A 14,506-nucleotide genomic window follows, 5' to 3' on the forward strand; every position below is an offset into this window, starting at 1 on the left:
TCCATAGAGATGCTGAACCAAGGCTGGGGTGAGGGAGAAGAGGAAAGGGCATGATGGGGCCAGGACCACTGCTTGCTGGGGCTGGGTCGATGACAGTAGGGCTCCCCCACCTTCCACAACTGCCCTATGGTCACTATTCACAGCAGAGAGTACCTCCAAGCTCTTGCCTGGTACCTTGTGCTGCTGCCTGCTCCAAGTGCAGGGACAGCAGCAGAGGCGGCCTGCGTGCATTTACAGGGCTCATCTGTCCCCAGGAGCTGGGGACCTGGCCTGCTGTACCCCAAGGTCCTCTGCAACCCTTGGTTCTGCTGTCAGCCTGGAAGCCTGCACAGAAGCTGCTGGGACACTACAGGTCCCCCAGCTGCTCAGGTACAGCCATTGCTACCACCTGTGCCTACAGACACTGGGTCTGCCTCTCAGTAGGGGACATACAGATGTTGTCCAGGTGGGGCACAAGACTGTTCCAGTGCAAATTGCTCAGGACATTGCTTCCAGACACTGGGAGGTGCCTGGACCATTGTAATCCAACTGACGCCATTCTACAGCAGAAAAACCAGAAGTGTGTGTCATGGCAGAGGAGCTGAGGGCAGTCCTGGGGGACACAATCCCACGAGACACAGCTGGTGTCTCCACACCACTCACCAGCCCACACACATGTCCACTGCAAAGTTTAATGTTTATAGATGTTTAAAACTGCAATTAGATATTTAAAACATGCTTATTCTCTGCCATCCCCTCCCCTCTACATATGTGGGACAGCAAGAGCAGTCTAGGGAGCGCGTATGAGGCAGCACAGTGGGCAGGCAGCCTTATACCTGCTGGGAACCTCTCAGGAGCTCTTGGGGGAATATGAACTCAAACCCTCCAGCTCTGTCACTTCTGGCAAAGCCTTGTTTTTACGGAAGAAGAAGCAAGTCTCCTCCTCAGCATCCAGAATTTCACTAAGGGATGACACCACAGGGTCATGGTCTTTCAGCATCTCTGGGTAGTGACTCCCAACCCTCTCAATCCGTTGTGAGCGCCGCACGGGTGTTACAAATTTCAATTCTGAGCCTTCCAGGAACTTCCTTCCTCTGTGCAGAGAAGAAGAGCCTTGGGTAAACTCTGCAGAGGACCACTGGCATAGAGGATATGTGCTACCTGGAGCAGGAGGTTCAGCCTTACCTGCATGCAGATGTAACTTGTAACTTCACTGAGGAGGGAAGGGAGGTCATGGGTCTCCCCACCAGGCCTGGAGTTGACACTGTGGACTGCCTCTCACCTGGACAAGGCGTGGTAGCCTCCTGAAGAATGAGTTCCTCTGCCTTTTCTCCTGGCAGGAAAGGAAAAGGGCAACACAGTTGCAGCAGCCACAGGCAAGGGATTACACCTCGGCACTCTGGACAGGGGCAGAGTGCCCACCTGCAGAGGCTTGCCAGGCCAGGACCCTCCCTAGGCTAGACAGAGTAAGTGTCCCGTTTTTCAGATCAGGCCTCCAGGCCTTAACAACACTCATCAGGAGGGACACGAAGTGCTGGGACAGACTGTAAACCGTGTTGCCTCCAGGCTGGCAACACCAGGGAACCCCCACCGGCCAGTGCTCCAGTCAGCCCCACAACACTCGGGTTACCTTCCAGTTTTTGGCCTCCATTCTTCAAAATATTTATAGCAGCTCTTCTGACCTCTTCAATTGGCTGCAGGAAAAGCAGAACATGGGTCAGGGCAGGTCTAGCATGGGAATGGAAAGCAGAGTTACAGCTGAACAGGAGGAAAGGCTTTTGCTGCACTGCAACAGCCTATGCTGAGGACAGCAGGAAGAGGCTGCAGTATGCCCCTTTGCCCAGCGGGATCCATCAGTACACAGCACAGATGGCTGCGTGCCCACCCTGCATGGGTACATCCTGCAGCATGGAATGGGACTGGCAGCTCTAAAGGACTTCTTCACCAGAGGCTAATGTTGCTAAGCTCATTCCAAAACCTGGCGCCTGGATCTCGAGGAAGCCCTCCAGAACGGAGACAGGGAACATAGGGAGGTGCCATGTCCCACTCACCTCAGCCCCAGCACAGACTGCTTCTACATACAGCTGCATCACATCAAAGGGGCCACTCCGGGCCAGCAGCTTTGCTTGGCAGATCCAAAATTTGGCAAATTTCTCTGCCTGGGGCACAAGGGACAGCATTTCCCAGATCTCCTCTGCATGGGCACCCTGCAAGGAGAAGGGTAAGGGGCTGAAGAAAGGTGTCCATGGCACAGACAAGCATGTGCACCAGGAAGCAGTCTGTGCCTGACCACAGCTCCCAGCACTCACCAGGAGGAGGGCCTCAAAAGTCTAGCTTTGCAAATCTCCTACATTACCATGGCAGGTAAAAACTGTCGTGCCTCTACCTTCCCCCTGGATAATTGTGTCTAGGATTCCAGGAAGGTGTCGAAGGATAGACTCCAGTGCTGGCATTAATTAGGGACAGTAAACCCTGGAGCAGGGCTAGTGGTCAGTGTTCTCAGCAAGTTACCCACCAGGGATCTACCTCAAGCTGGCTCAATCAGCCTGGGCTACTGCTGCCAGACTGCACTGCCAGGTTCCAGGACGCTGTCAGTGGCACACACAAGGTCCATGCTGGCTTTGGTTGAGTAGAATTAATTTTCTTCCCAGTGGTTGGTATGGGGTTGTGCTTGGGATTTGTGATAAACACATTGATGATAAGATATATTTTCATTATTACTGAGCAGGATTTGGACAGGACCAAGACCTTTTCTACTTTATATGCTGCCACACAAGGAGCCTGGGGATGTGTGGGAAGCTGAGAGGAGACACCAACAGAGGTGGTAGAGGTGGCTCCAACAGACCAAAGAGACATTCCAGACCTTATACTCAGTATATAAAGTAGGGGGACATTTGGAATGATGCAGTTTGTCTTCCCAACTCGCCACTGCATGTGATGGGGCCCTGCTCTCCTGGAGTTGGTAGGACACCTAACTGGGCATGGGAGGGAGTTGATATTTTGCTTTGCTTGTGTGTGCAGCTTTTGCTTTCCCAATGAAACTGTCTTTTCCTCAACCCATCAATTATTTGCCTTTTACCCTTATGATTCTCTCCCCAGTCCTACTGGTGGAGGACTGCCTGAGCAGCTGCACAGGGTTTGGCTGCTGGCTGGGGTTAAACCTGTTGTTTTTGACAGGGTATCTCTCCATTCTCCCAGTCAGCACAACTCACTGCATGCCTTTGGCCTACCCATAACTTTATGAGGATTTTTATTTTCCTATGTTTCCCCTCTGGCAACTGAACACTTGTTCCCAATCCCTCTTAGCTACTGGAGGGACATGGCCCTCATCCCATGGCATGCTTCAGGACAGGAAAAGCTCATTCAAGCAGCTCCTTTCCTATTCCCACCTCCTCAATGAGCTTCTGGCATTCAGTTAATATATTGTTGATCTTTTCTTGGCAGCGCTTCTCTGGATTTTCTTGTTTCTCCTTTGCTTTGACCTTTATGCAGGATGGCTTCACTGCCTGCTTCTGAAGCAGCACCATCGGTGGCCGCTTGTAGGTCTTGCCTTTGGATGCCACCCATTCCTCCAGCTCTTTCCTGTCCAAGGATGGAGAGATCACAGTTACCACCCCAGCAGACAGTAGCTTGGCAAGAGCTGGCTGTTTTTCCTTGCAGTTTTCCTTTAGCCAACTTCAGGTGCTTAAAAAATCAGTATTGCTATCTCAGAAACACACCTGAGCTCTAGACAGGGAAAGGAAAACACTCTCAAGCAGAAGCCCTGAGACCAAAGCAGGAGAGTGGCCACACACTCTCCTTCCACTTACTGAATTGGTGGGAGAGGAACCCAGAGTGCCAATCAACACTATCCCCAACCCCATCTTTTTCAGAGCACCAACCTCCCAACAAGCTTGGGCTGATAAAAGACTTTGGATTCAATTTTCAGCAGGATAGTGCTGACTCAGCCAGTTAAACCCTTTAAACTCTGCTGGTTTCATGGAGGGAGGACCCAGGCGGCCAGAGCTGCCACTTACTTACGATCTGGAGCTGATGGGATCCTTGGAACGCGCCTAGCCTGCATGCCACTTGCCTTGGACAGCTCTGGTTTAAGCTGTTCTCTCCTACTTCTCAAATCATCCTCAGAGATGTGAGTTTTGGAGTTGTGTATGCTGGGAGACTGGTTTGGGTGACTTGTTCCTTGGGATGCTGCCATGTGTCGAGGAGGCATCACCTTCATGTCCTTCCTGCCCATCACTTCTTTAAGCATGGGCCTTGGCCATGGCAAAGTGACACCTGGGTTCAGGTTGGATTTCAGGATTGTGCTCCCCTGGGGCTTGCCCAAGGTGGGAGGCTTGGCAGGAAATCTCACTGGGTGAGGCTGGCTGTGCTGCTTAAGACTTCCCCTTGGAGCTGTGACAGGTTGCCTCACAGCAGTCCTTTCTCCCTGCTTTGTCCCTGGGCTTTTATGTATCAAATTAGCAGAAGTAGGAAGGAACTGAGAGGGCTGCAGTGGCTGAGTTCTGATAGTTGTATTTTGAGACATGCTCTTTGATTCTGGCAGGGCTTTCCTAAATTTATCCAGAATTGGGTTTTCCTTAGGCTGGTGGTTACTCGTTCTGCCTTTTGGACCCAGAATGGGTCTTGACATTAGAGCTGGGCATTGCCTGTGGACCAAGACTCTCTCCTTCTTAAGACTGTTTTCACTAGGTTGGAAAGTGTTGATCAGCTCTGAGGATGTGGAGGCTTGTGGGCTGAGGTTTTCCTTGTTGCAGACAAGCCTGTCCTGCAGCCCCACATTCAGGGTGTGAGGTGCTCCTGGAAGAGGGTGGTCACTTCCCACCTGAGGTTCTGCTGCAGTGACAGACTCCTGTGCAAACTTCTGGCTCCTGCCTGGATTTAGTTGACCAGAGCTTGAAGATGGGAGCATGTCTCTAGTCTGTACAGATGCAGGAAACATCGCATTGTTCCCTGGCTGCACTGGACACACCCCTCCTGCTCTCTGAGATGTATTTGAAGGCTTCTTCAGAGCAGTGTGGCAAGTGTGCTGTGTGGATTTGGCTCCAAGCTTGCCAATCTCTTGAGCATCCTCCATCACAGTCCCAAGAATATCTTTCTTGTTCCTGTTAACCTGGAAAGACAAAGCAGGCGTCAGGTCCAAGGAGAACATAGCTTGGTCAGACCCTGACAGCTTGCCCAGGGGACAGTCGTGTGACAAAGCAGCTGTCAACAGGACAATAACACAACACCCACCAGAACATGGGCAAAGGAGCAGTCTCCCAAACTGAAACTCCTAACTAAGCCCAACTTTGAAAAACAGCTAGTTGACTGTCATTGTTTGATGCTGGTGCAATGCTAGTGCTCCCATGAAAATGCACTTTATTTAAATCAGTGCTGTGAGATGTGATCAGGAACAGAGCAGAGCAGGCTTGAGCTTAAAAACAAAGGAAAAAGCTTTATTACTCTACTACTATAATAAAAAAAACACAGAGAATCTAGAATGAAAACCTCCTCAAAACATTCCTCCTCTCCCCTATCTAATTTCTCCTAAAATACACTGAGAAATAACTCTGAATTCTTGATCAAGTCACCACCTTTCAGATAACTAATTTTTAGTTCATCAAGGGAGAAAGGAGTCTCTCCTGTACTAGAGACCCCTAGGAAACACAATTGCAACTACCTGGAGAAAATCTGCTATTGTGATACCTTCTTTTCTATGATACAGTGCTCTCACCACCATGCATGGACTGAAACTGCTCATAGGGTTCCTTTTAAGGATGCTTTGCTAAGGACTAAAAGAACAACAGTTTCTCATCTTGGGACAAACAGTCTCCTCCATTTTCTCCTCCCCTGGGGCTGAGGGTCTTGAGAACAGAGATCTTCTTCCTTGAAGACAGAGGGCACTACTACACCCTTCTCAATTTTTTTCTCTGCTTACTCTACTCCTACACTGTCTTGGCTCAAGTTATTGCATCCTCTTGAAAATGTAGTCTCTTGTGTTGCAGGAGAAATTGGTTCAACCTATGGCTATACAAGAAAAATCTAGCTAAGGCCATTCCATCATCTCCTCCTACTTAGGATTTCTTCTTTTAACATCTCAGGTCTTAGACTGTTTTTTTTTCTCTTTTAAATCTAGGAGGAGTAGTGTTTTGTAAAGCCTTTTTTTCTCAGGAAAGGCTTAAAAGTTTTGGGCTCTTAGGACAGCTGAGATCTCACAGAAGGCTGGGCACCTTCTTCTCCCCTACCTCTGTCTTCTCTTCGGTGTACTGCCAGCACATGATATCAAATTTCCAGGTGGAACAGGCTCTTTCTCACTCTCTCTCCCCCCAACTCTGGGGGGCTGCTTGGGACATCTCAGTGTTTCTCCACCCTTCTGGCCTGTGGGGGGCTGGCCTGGTTCCATTCCCCTCACGCCCCTCTCTCTCTGGGGCTCCAGCCTCCCTCAGCCTCAGGCCACCTGGCTTCCCTTCCCTGGGCAGGGGAGGTCTGAACTCTTCGCTAACCAGAACAGAAGAGAGAGTTCCCCTGGGAGTTCTCTGCTTTTAACCCCCTGTGCTCTCAGAGGCATGTCTAATGCCTTCAGTGGTCACTCTAAACGCCAGTATCCAAACCTGACTACTGATTGGTTTGACCATAACTTACTGAGAAAATTCACTTCCTTGTCAAACCATGCATGACGCATTGCCAGCTATTTAGCAATCTGTGGTATGTTCCCCATTTGGAGTCAGGAACTCATAGAATCATAAGGTTGGAAGAGACCTTCAAGATCATTGAGTCCAACCCATTCCCTGACACCTCAACTAAACCGTGGCACCAGGAGCCACATCCAGTCCTTTTTTAAACACATCCAGGGATGGTGACTCCACCACCTCCCCGAGAAGACCATTCCAGAGCTTTATCACTCTTTCTGTGAAAAACTTTTTCCTAATATCTTATGTTTGTTGCCTTTGTCAACAGCAAAACAAAGGCATCAACATGAGTTCTTCACTGAATTCAAGGGGAATTTTTCACAGATATATACCTTATACAAACTCTCTAGGTCTATGTGTGTTTAAGTATGCTAGAGCAAATGTTCCATGAATGTGGCTTTCTTTGGTTCTTAAATACTTTAGATTTTTAAGTCAGGCCTGTAAGCAAGTTATTATTGTGCTAGAGTAAATTCTATATGAATCTTTTGTTAAATTATTTAATTTAACCTATTCATTAAGTGCTGTTACATTTAAGTGCTATTAAAGCCTTCAGGCCTAAATTGTTGGTCAAGCCCAGTGCTCAGATTAACAAGCAGTCTGCTCTAAATCTTGTGACTCAATCAAACTTCCTTATTCCCTTATATAGTAACGCTTCCCTTTCCCTGCTCCACTCCCCCAGATTCCACACAGATAATTTTTGGGTTGGTTTTGGTTTCAGATGGATTGATTTTAGATTTTTGCTTCCTTTTTCTCTATGTACTTTAACCATCCAGTAAGTAGTAGAGTGAACCTTGAAAATGAACTTTGTCATGCTTTCACTTTAATATTAAACCTTCTTGTGCTGATACCTTTGCCAATGATTCTTTAAGCAGCCATAAAACACTAATTCGTGACAGGGCACACCATTCTGCCCAGACTCACTTAAAGCATGAAAGACTCAAAAGCTCTGTACTTACAGGCTTGAGTTGAGAAACTGGTTCTAAGGGTGGATTCAGGTGATTAGTCCAGTCCTTTAAAAAGGGTCTGTAAAAGTCCAGTAAGTTATCAGGTTATTTAACAAATTATTAGGTTATTTATCAGCCATAAGAAAAGGAGGAAGAGTTAAATATCTAACCCACTGCTGGTTGTCTCAGACACAGGATCTTAGGAGTAGCTTTCAGAAATCAAAAACCTGTCAAGGAATACTACCACATACTACTAATTATTTTTCTTTTGTGTGGCAACAGAAAAGCAACACAAGCCATTAACATGCAAGGTTGTCACAAAACTTCCATGGACAACAAAACTAACCAAAATGATTCCTGCAGGCAGTAGTCTGGCAGGTAGTGGGTTTGGAGGCTCCCAAACTGCCCCATGTGTCACAGATAGCTGAGGTCATGCCATGCTCCAGATCATAGTGGTGCCTCAGAGAATCCTGGCCAGTGTTCACTGCAGTGGGGTGATCCACAAGCCCTGCAGCTGTCCAGGCACTGGCAGCTAAGCAGGAAGGTGGGACAGCAGGCCACTGTCAGGTCCCACAGTTCTGTCATCCCCTCCTCCTCCTCTGCACAGAACTGGAGCCCTCTGTTAGCAGCCAGCTGTGGAGTTCTCCCATCCCCCTGCTACAGGGTAGCAGCTCAGCCCTCCGCAAAGATTAATGCTTGTGTAAACTGTTATCTGTTAGAAAGAGCCTAGAGAGTGAGGGCACCATCCTCTGTTCTGCCCAAGTGCTGCACTATGCCGAAAAGAAAGGTCATGAATCTTCTCTCATTTTTGTCGTATTAGTGGTGTTTCCCAGAACCTGGCCACAGGGACTAGTTTTCTCTTTGATGCTGCTTTTTGTCTTCACATTTTCCTGCTGGATGAACAGAAAATGCCCCTTCCTGATATTAACGTATTCCAGGAAGTTGCCATTAAAAAGCAGTGGCGAGACTCCCATCACCCTTTCCTTGAGATTTGGTTCCAAATCTGAATTTTTTAGCAGCAAGGCTTGTTCTGCCAGAGCCAGAAGCTGAGATTAGAAAGTTTTACAGAGTCTCGTAAAATATGCAGAAGAGACACCATCAGCCATTGGGAAATGCCAGCACTCAAACCATTCCTTTGCTCCTGCTGCCAGTAACTACAGACTGGTGCCAGGGTGCTGTGGGGTCAGAGCCCAAACAGCGAGGCCCTGATAGGAGCTGGTTCTTTGTACACAGGCCAGGGGGGAAAGCCAGCTATACTTCAGAACTTTACATATCATCTAATCCAAGCCAAACATCCTCCTAACTTACATTGCACTTGTGCATTTCAGCCTTTCCTCGGTTCCTTGGCAATTCTGCAGCTGGCTCCTCTGTTGTACTGCAAAGAGATGACAGGAAATGCAGTGCACACAGGACGGTCTCAGTCCTCAAAGAATGTGCACTCATGACAGTGGATTTATGTTACTCGCAAACACTACATTGCACACCTCTTGACCTCCCTGTCTGGGGAGCCTGGCAATACTGTTTCCAGAAACTCCCTTGCACATGATATTGCCCAGATGCAGATTGGAGCTTAAGCTTCCTGACCTTCACAGTGTGATGCTACTCAACACGTCAACTGTGCACGGCTCAGTCTGAAGAAAGAAAGACTTCCGCTGAGCCCCAGAGCAGCACGACCCCCCAGCTCCCACACTGCCTTCTCCCAAACCGCGTCAGTGTGCCCGTTTTGTGGGCACCTCCCGCGGGTTCACAGTCACACACACCGCACCCCCAGTACCCCAGTACCGGCACCCCTCAGACCGGGCCCCAGGGTTCCCTCACCGGGCGCTCCCGCGCGCTCACCGCCTTCTTCAAGGCAGCCAATGGAGAGAGCCAAATGCCGGCTCTGGCTCCCTTATTGGCCGCCCCACAAGGTACCCGCCCCGGAGGGTCCACAGATCCCAGCTCCCCGCACCGCGGGGCCTCACAGCGCCCTTTTCCCGTGTCCCCACAGGCCCCAGTACCGGCACCCCTCAGACCGAGCCCCAGGGCTCCCTCACCGGGCGCTCCCGCGCGCTCCGTCCCGGCGCCCGCGGCACAACGACCGCCGCGCCGCCGCTACTGGCCGCCGCCTTCTTCAAGATGGCCAATGGGGAGAGCCAGCCGCCGGCTCCGGCCCCGCTATTGGCTGAGAGGGCAGGGGGCGTGACAACGCGTCCCCTCCGGCAGTCACCCCCTGCAGGCGGGTGGCCGCAATGACACGCGTGACAAGCCGTGCCGTGCCGTGCCGCGCCGTGCCGCGCGGAACCCGGCCACACCCATGGAGAAAGCTTCCAAGACTTCAAGATAGACTAGAGTCTACCAGACTGTGAACTAGATAATAGATAATGGAGATAATAGATAGTAGATAATAGATAATATTGTAGTTTGTCACAGGGTGAAACATTTAGGTTTTGGGAATTTTTAGTATGAAGGCAAGATGGAGGTCTTTGGGTGTTGTCCCAAACTGCTTCTTCTTCTTCATCTACTCCATTTTCTGCAGTGTTGGTGGCACAGAGTGATTGGACGAGGAAAGCCACAGTGCAGAGGTTAGTTACATGGACAGACAAAGGGAGTCATAGGTAGAAAGGTAGAAATAAAGTACCTTTTAAGAGTTAATTGGATGAAACAACTTTAAAAGACCTTGCAACTGTATATCCTGTAGCCATTTTGCGGTGTTTCCCTGCGTGCTAAGTTGGGTATAGACAGCGTGCCAACTTTCTGATAACAACAAAACAACAACCTGAAGACCGAAAAGAGTCCCATGCATCTCTCAGTCTGGACAGAGAACTGCTAAAGGAGGTTTTCCCCATCAAGGGAGCCTCCTGAGGCCCAACAAGAGGGGCCAAAACCAACAGTACACCACATGATATTATGTGATGTCATGCCACACCACTCATTGTCCTGCGGGACACTTGCAGAAGGGTAAGCAACGAACCCTAGTACCTAGAGAGATGCTTTTAATCTGTCGCTCTAACCAACAGAGACCTCAAATAGCATGAGGACCCTATACCATAGCACAGACTGCGAGGAAGAAGGGGAAAAATCCTGCCACTCCTGTGAGGACGGATCCCCCAGCTCCGCCTGCATGTGAAGCAGACAAAGCTGCATTTCCTCCTCCTCGGCGTCCCTCTGGGAAGCAGTGTCGGCGTGTGCACAGCCTGTTGGGCCCCTACCCAAGCTGATCTCACTAAATAAAGGCATTTTTAAGGAGAATCATCTCCTGCCCATTTATTACATGGCCCACCATGCCATGTGCTGGCCACAGCTGGGGAGAGGTGACAGTTTCAGGCAGCTGCCAGTGCTGCTGGGGATCCACCATGGGATGACCACCTCAGTCACCTCCCCGCTGTGGTGTGGGCATGGAGACAGAGTGCTGGAGGGTCCTGCATGGTCAGGGTGGTCGCTGTGCTGTGGGACCCCCACGCCCTGGATTTTCACCCAAAAAGCAGCCAAAGCAGAAGGATTTTCCCAACCATAACTCCATCTCCCATAAGCAATGAATTGAGCAATGCTGTCCTAGAAAACTTTTTATTTCCACCTCCATCCACACTCAAGTTAAAAGCAAAAATAAATATGTAGGCACAGTAAATAAGTACCAAAGTAATAGGCAGACACAATAAATAAATAAATATAGGCTGGGGTGGCTCGAGCCCATGGGGCCCAGAGCTGCTATTTCACATGAAATAGATGGGGAGGGGGGTTGTGTCCCAGTGGGTTGTACTTAGTACATACAGCCTGAAAACCGGTGACTGCCGGTTGGGTTGATGCAGGGTCTTCAGCGCCCACTCAGCTCATAGGTAGCAATGTTCACCTGGTCTGGGGTGTTTGTGATGCTGACAGGCTGGCGGGGCTGCAGGGATGTGCAAACAAACCAGCCAGGGAAAGCGGCCGATTCGAAGCGGGTGGTCCCCTCAGATGGGCTGTCCAGGCGGTAGAAGATGAAGCGGGTCAGCTCCACACTCTCAATATCCCTCCTGATGTCAGCTTCCTACAGCCAGGGGGGTGAAATGGGCGTCAAGGTGGAATGGAGCCCCCAGCCCCACAGAGGAAAGACTGGTGGGACCCCCTGCTCACCTCCAGCTGCAGCACGGGCTTGGTGCCACTCATCACACATGACATGTAGAGCTGGTAGCCCTTGATACCCAACGCCACCGGCATCTTTCCAGACCCTGGACCGCCCTGCGATGGCCGGGGACGGTACAGAGCAATGTTGAGCTTCACTGCAGAGAGAAGGGACAGGTAAATGGGTGGTCCTGGGGTTGTGGGGTGGCTCCTAGGTAGTCCTGGGTTTGGGGACAGGGGCATTGGGATGGGAGCATATGGTCTCACCTTTCTGTCCAGCAGAGGGTCCCTGTAGGTGTAGGGCCACCAGCTGGGTGGGTGACTCCAGCACGAAGCACTTGTGGTCAATGTCCAGGATGTCGAAGGACTGCGAGCGAGTGTAGCGGAAAACGGGTGCCCGAGTATAACTGCCTCTGATGCACTGGAAGGAGACGGGCTCTGTGGGGAGCGAGACAGTCAGGAGGATACTGCTCCTAGGTCCAAGAATATCCCCCAAGAATATCCTGTGGCTGGGGTGCCACCCCTGACATCCCCTCATACCAAAAATATCATCCAAGAAGCTGCCAAGGTCACTATCAGAAAAGTCCTTGCGTGATGGCTGCTTTAGGAGCTTGGTCACAGCAACCACCAGGACAGCAGCCTGGTGAAAGGTCCTGGAAAGGGTTCCTTTTGTCACTGTCACCTGGATGCCCACCCCAGGCGATGTCCCCTCCAAGTCCAGTCGGGGCTTCTGGGGAAGAAAGGGGATGTAGGATTAGAGCCTGGCTTCCATATGACCTAGACCCTACCACTCCCACCACCACAGCATTACCTTCTGTGGGCACAGACAGTTGGGGCCATAAAATGTCTCCTCATTCAGGCTGAAAGGCAAAGGGAGATAGTGAAGTCAGGGTCAGGAATGCAGCATCACATCCCCAGAGTTCTCTCCAGCATGTCTATTCTTACCTGCTGCTCTCCAGTGTGTCCAAATCAGGGACAAATGCCATTGCCGCCACTGACTGCAGAATCCTGGGCAGAGACGTCACACTATCTGCAAACCTCTGAGGCACTTGCTTGCCTGCTCCTGCCTGTCCTGCCTGCAGTGCTGCTTGGCTGCTCTCTGAGCCTGGCGTCAGTGTGGCTGGTTTTCAAGAGCCTCCAGAAGGAAGCGCTGTCAGAGTGGGATTTCCAGGTTTCGCAACACCCGGTTTTGTCCAATTACTGGAGGGCTGGGGGGTGGGGGTTGGTTGCAGTGCAGTGGGGAGGCAGAGCATGGAGCAGAGCAGGGGATACTCCAGGACCAGATGATCCGGAGCTGGATGGTGGGGCAGAGCAGAAGGATGCCCCAGAGCTGGTGTGTGGGGCAGAGAGCAGAGGGGATGTTTGGGGTTGATGTGTGAGGCTTCTGACCATGTGCCAGTCTGCTATTTGGTTGACCCAGCAGGGAGCTGGACTCAGTGCCAGCTCCCAGGTCCAGCCCAGCTGTGATGACACCCATCATTGTCAGTGTCCCGGAAGGGGCCGGTGGTGCAAGTGCTGCCACTCCACCATTTCCCCACAGCTTCCTCCTGTGAAAAATGCGTATTTTATGATTAGCTTTTCACAAATATTAAAATTATTATTATATGTGTAATGTTAGAAGGTTATGCTGTATTAGTTCTCTTGAGTGGTATGTTAAATATAGTTTTAGGTTATAACAATGTTAAAATAGAAACTCTGCGATGTAAGATACTTTTTAACTAGCTCAAGAAAGAGATGAGATAATCAAGAAATTCTTTGCACAGAGATAACAGCAAGAGGGCACATAAAGAGTTACAGCCTCCTTATCGGAAAAGACAATCATTCTTCCACCTTCTCTCCATCTTTATGGAACCACCAGCATTCAGGGAAAGAAGTTGACAAAACCCAGAAAAGTTCTTAATTTGCAAGGAATTTATGCATCATGTATGAGATGTATGAATATGCAACAGGTTATTGCTTTTAAGGATTATTCCTTTGTTCACAAGACATATTTTTGGTAGCTTAGTGTCCAAAAACATCCGGACGTCTGTAATTCTTTGTTCTTTATTCTTTGTCTTGTAATTGTCTTAACTCTAAATTTTTATTACTTATTGTATTACTATTTTTATAATAATTTTATTATTATTAAACTTTTATAATTTTTAAAACCAAGCGATTGGCATGTTTCACACTCCCGTACTGCCCAGACCCCTGGTGCCACGGCCAGCTGTGCCTGCTCTGTCACCCCACTTGCCTCACTGCCCCAACACCAGTAGGTGAAGGAACCTGCTGCCCGCTACATTTCCTGTACCCACTCATGCCACCATGGGGACATGGCCTTCAGAAACACAGCCTTTAGGGGCACTCCTCAACCTCATGTCCATCCGGTGTGCCAGAGATTGCACCATGCTGGGAGGGCCGGGGGATGTGCGTGGCTGGGCTTGCGTGGACTCGTACTTTTGGGGTGTTTTCCTGGACCTGTTTCACTTCCTGAAAGTGTCCATCCAGCCCTGCATAGCTCCTGTGGCCGAGACTGGCACCACCATGACTCATTGTCAGGAAATTGCCAGAAACGGAGATCTCCCAGAACACCTCCTGTGCCCTGCTGGACATCCGCTGGCTGTCACACATGGTGGGATATTCCCAAAAGCCTGAGGTACCCCAGAGCAAGAGCTTCTCCACAACACAGTGGAGGTCCCTAGACCATGGCAGAGGTGCCCAGGCCATAGTTGGGGTCCTGAAGCCATGGTGAGTTACCAAGCCACGATGAGGGCTGTGAGCCATGAACCACGGTGGGTATCCCCAGGCCATGCCAAGGTGTCCAGGCCGTGTGGGAGCTCTCCGGCCATGTCGGGG

General features: G+C 50.2%; 2 protein-coding genes across 2 annotated transcripts; both read right to left on the minus strand.

The window, feature by feature from the left end:
* Window positions 1-657: 657 nt before the first annotated feature.
* CKAP2L (cytoskeleton associated protein 2 like) lies at window positions 658-10,970 on the minus strand. Its single transcript, XM_031506723.2, has 10 exons — window positions 10,949-10,970; window positions 9,628-9,803; window positions 8,900-9,015; window positions 7,604-7,670; window positions 3,996-5,089; window positions 3,369-3,561; window positions 2,031-2,186; window positions 1,610-1,673; window positions 1,165-1,312; window positions 658-1,073 (listed from the first exon to the last, which is right to left on the minus strand). The coding sequence occupies exons 1-10, from the start codon at window positions 10,968-10,970 to the stop codon at window positions 830-832; spliced, it is 2,280 nt and encodes a 759-aa protein (XP_031362583.2). The 3' UTR covers window positions 658-829.
* A 153-nt stretch (window positions 10,971-11,123) lies between these two features.
* Window positions 11,124-12,760, minus strand: LOC110478285 (interleukin-1 receptor antagonist protein). Its single transcript, XM_021544833.3, has 6 exons — window positions 12,617-12,760; window positions 12,483-12,531; window positions 12,212-12,401; window positions 11,939-12,109; window positions 11,684-11,829; window positions 11,124-11,597 (listed from the first exon to the last, which is right to left on the minus strand). Exons 1-6 carry the CDS (start codon window positions 12,655-12,657, stop codon window positions 11,385-11,387), a joined length of 810 nt encoding a protein of 269 aa, XP_021400508.1. The 5' UTR covers window positions 12,658-12,760; the 3' UTR covers window positions 11,124-11,384.
* Window positions 12,761-14,506: the final 1,746 nt, after the last annotated feature.

Source organism: Lonchura striata, chromosome 32 (assembly GCF_046129695.1).
Source record: "Lonchura striata isolate bLonStr1 chromosome 32, bLonStr1.mat, whole genome shotgun sequence".
Classification (NCBI taxonomy): Eukaryota; Metazoa; Chordata; class Aves; order Passeriformes; family Estrildidae; genus Lonchura; species Lonchura striata.

What these genes read in the sequence shown, in the direction of transcription:
- CKAP2L (XM_031506723.2), bottom strand. Translation starts at nt 10,970, where the DNA reads ATGCCCACACCACAGCGGGGAG. An exon ending in CTGAAATGCACAAGTGCAAT is followed by an intron (nt 7,671 to 8,899) that starts GTAAGTTAGGAG and finishes GGACTTTTACAG; the next exon opens with ACCCTTTTTAAAGGACTGGA. An exon ending in TGGAGGCCAAAAACTGGAAG is followed by an intron (nt 1,313 to 1,609) that starts GTAACCCGAGTG and finishes CTTTCCTGCCAG; the next exon opens with GAGAAAAGGCAGAGGAACTC.
- LOC110478285 (XM_021544833.3), bottom strand. Translation starts at nt 12,657, where the DNA reads ATGGCATTTGTCCCTGATTTGGACACACTGGAGAGCAGCAG. An exon ending in ACTGTCTGTGCCCACAGAAG is followed by an intron (nt 12,402 to 12,482) that starts GTAATGCTGTGG and finishes TTTCTTCCCCAG; the next exon opens with AAGCCCCGACTGGACTTGGA. An exon ending in CTTCTTGGATGATATTTTTG is followed by an intron (nt 12,110 to 12,211) that starts GTATGAGGGGAT and finishes CGCTCCCCACAG; the next exon opens with AGCCCGTCTCCTTCCAGTGC.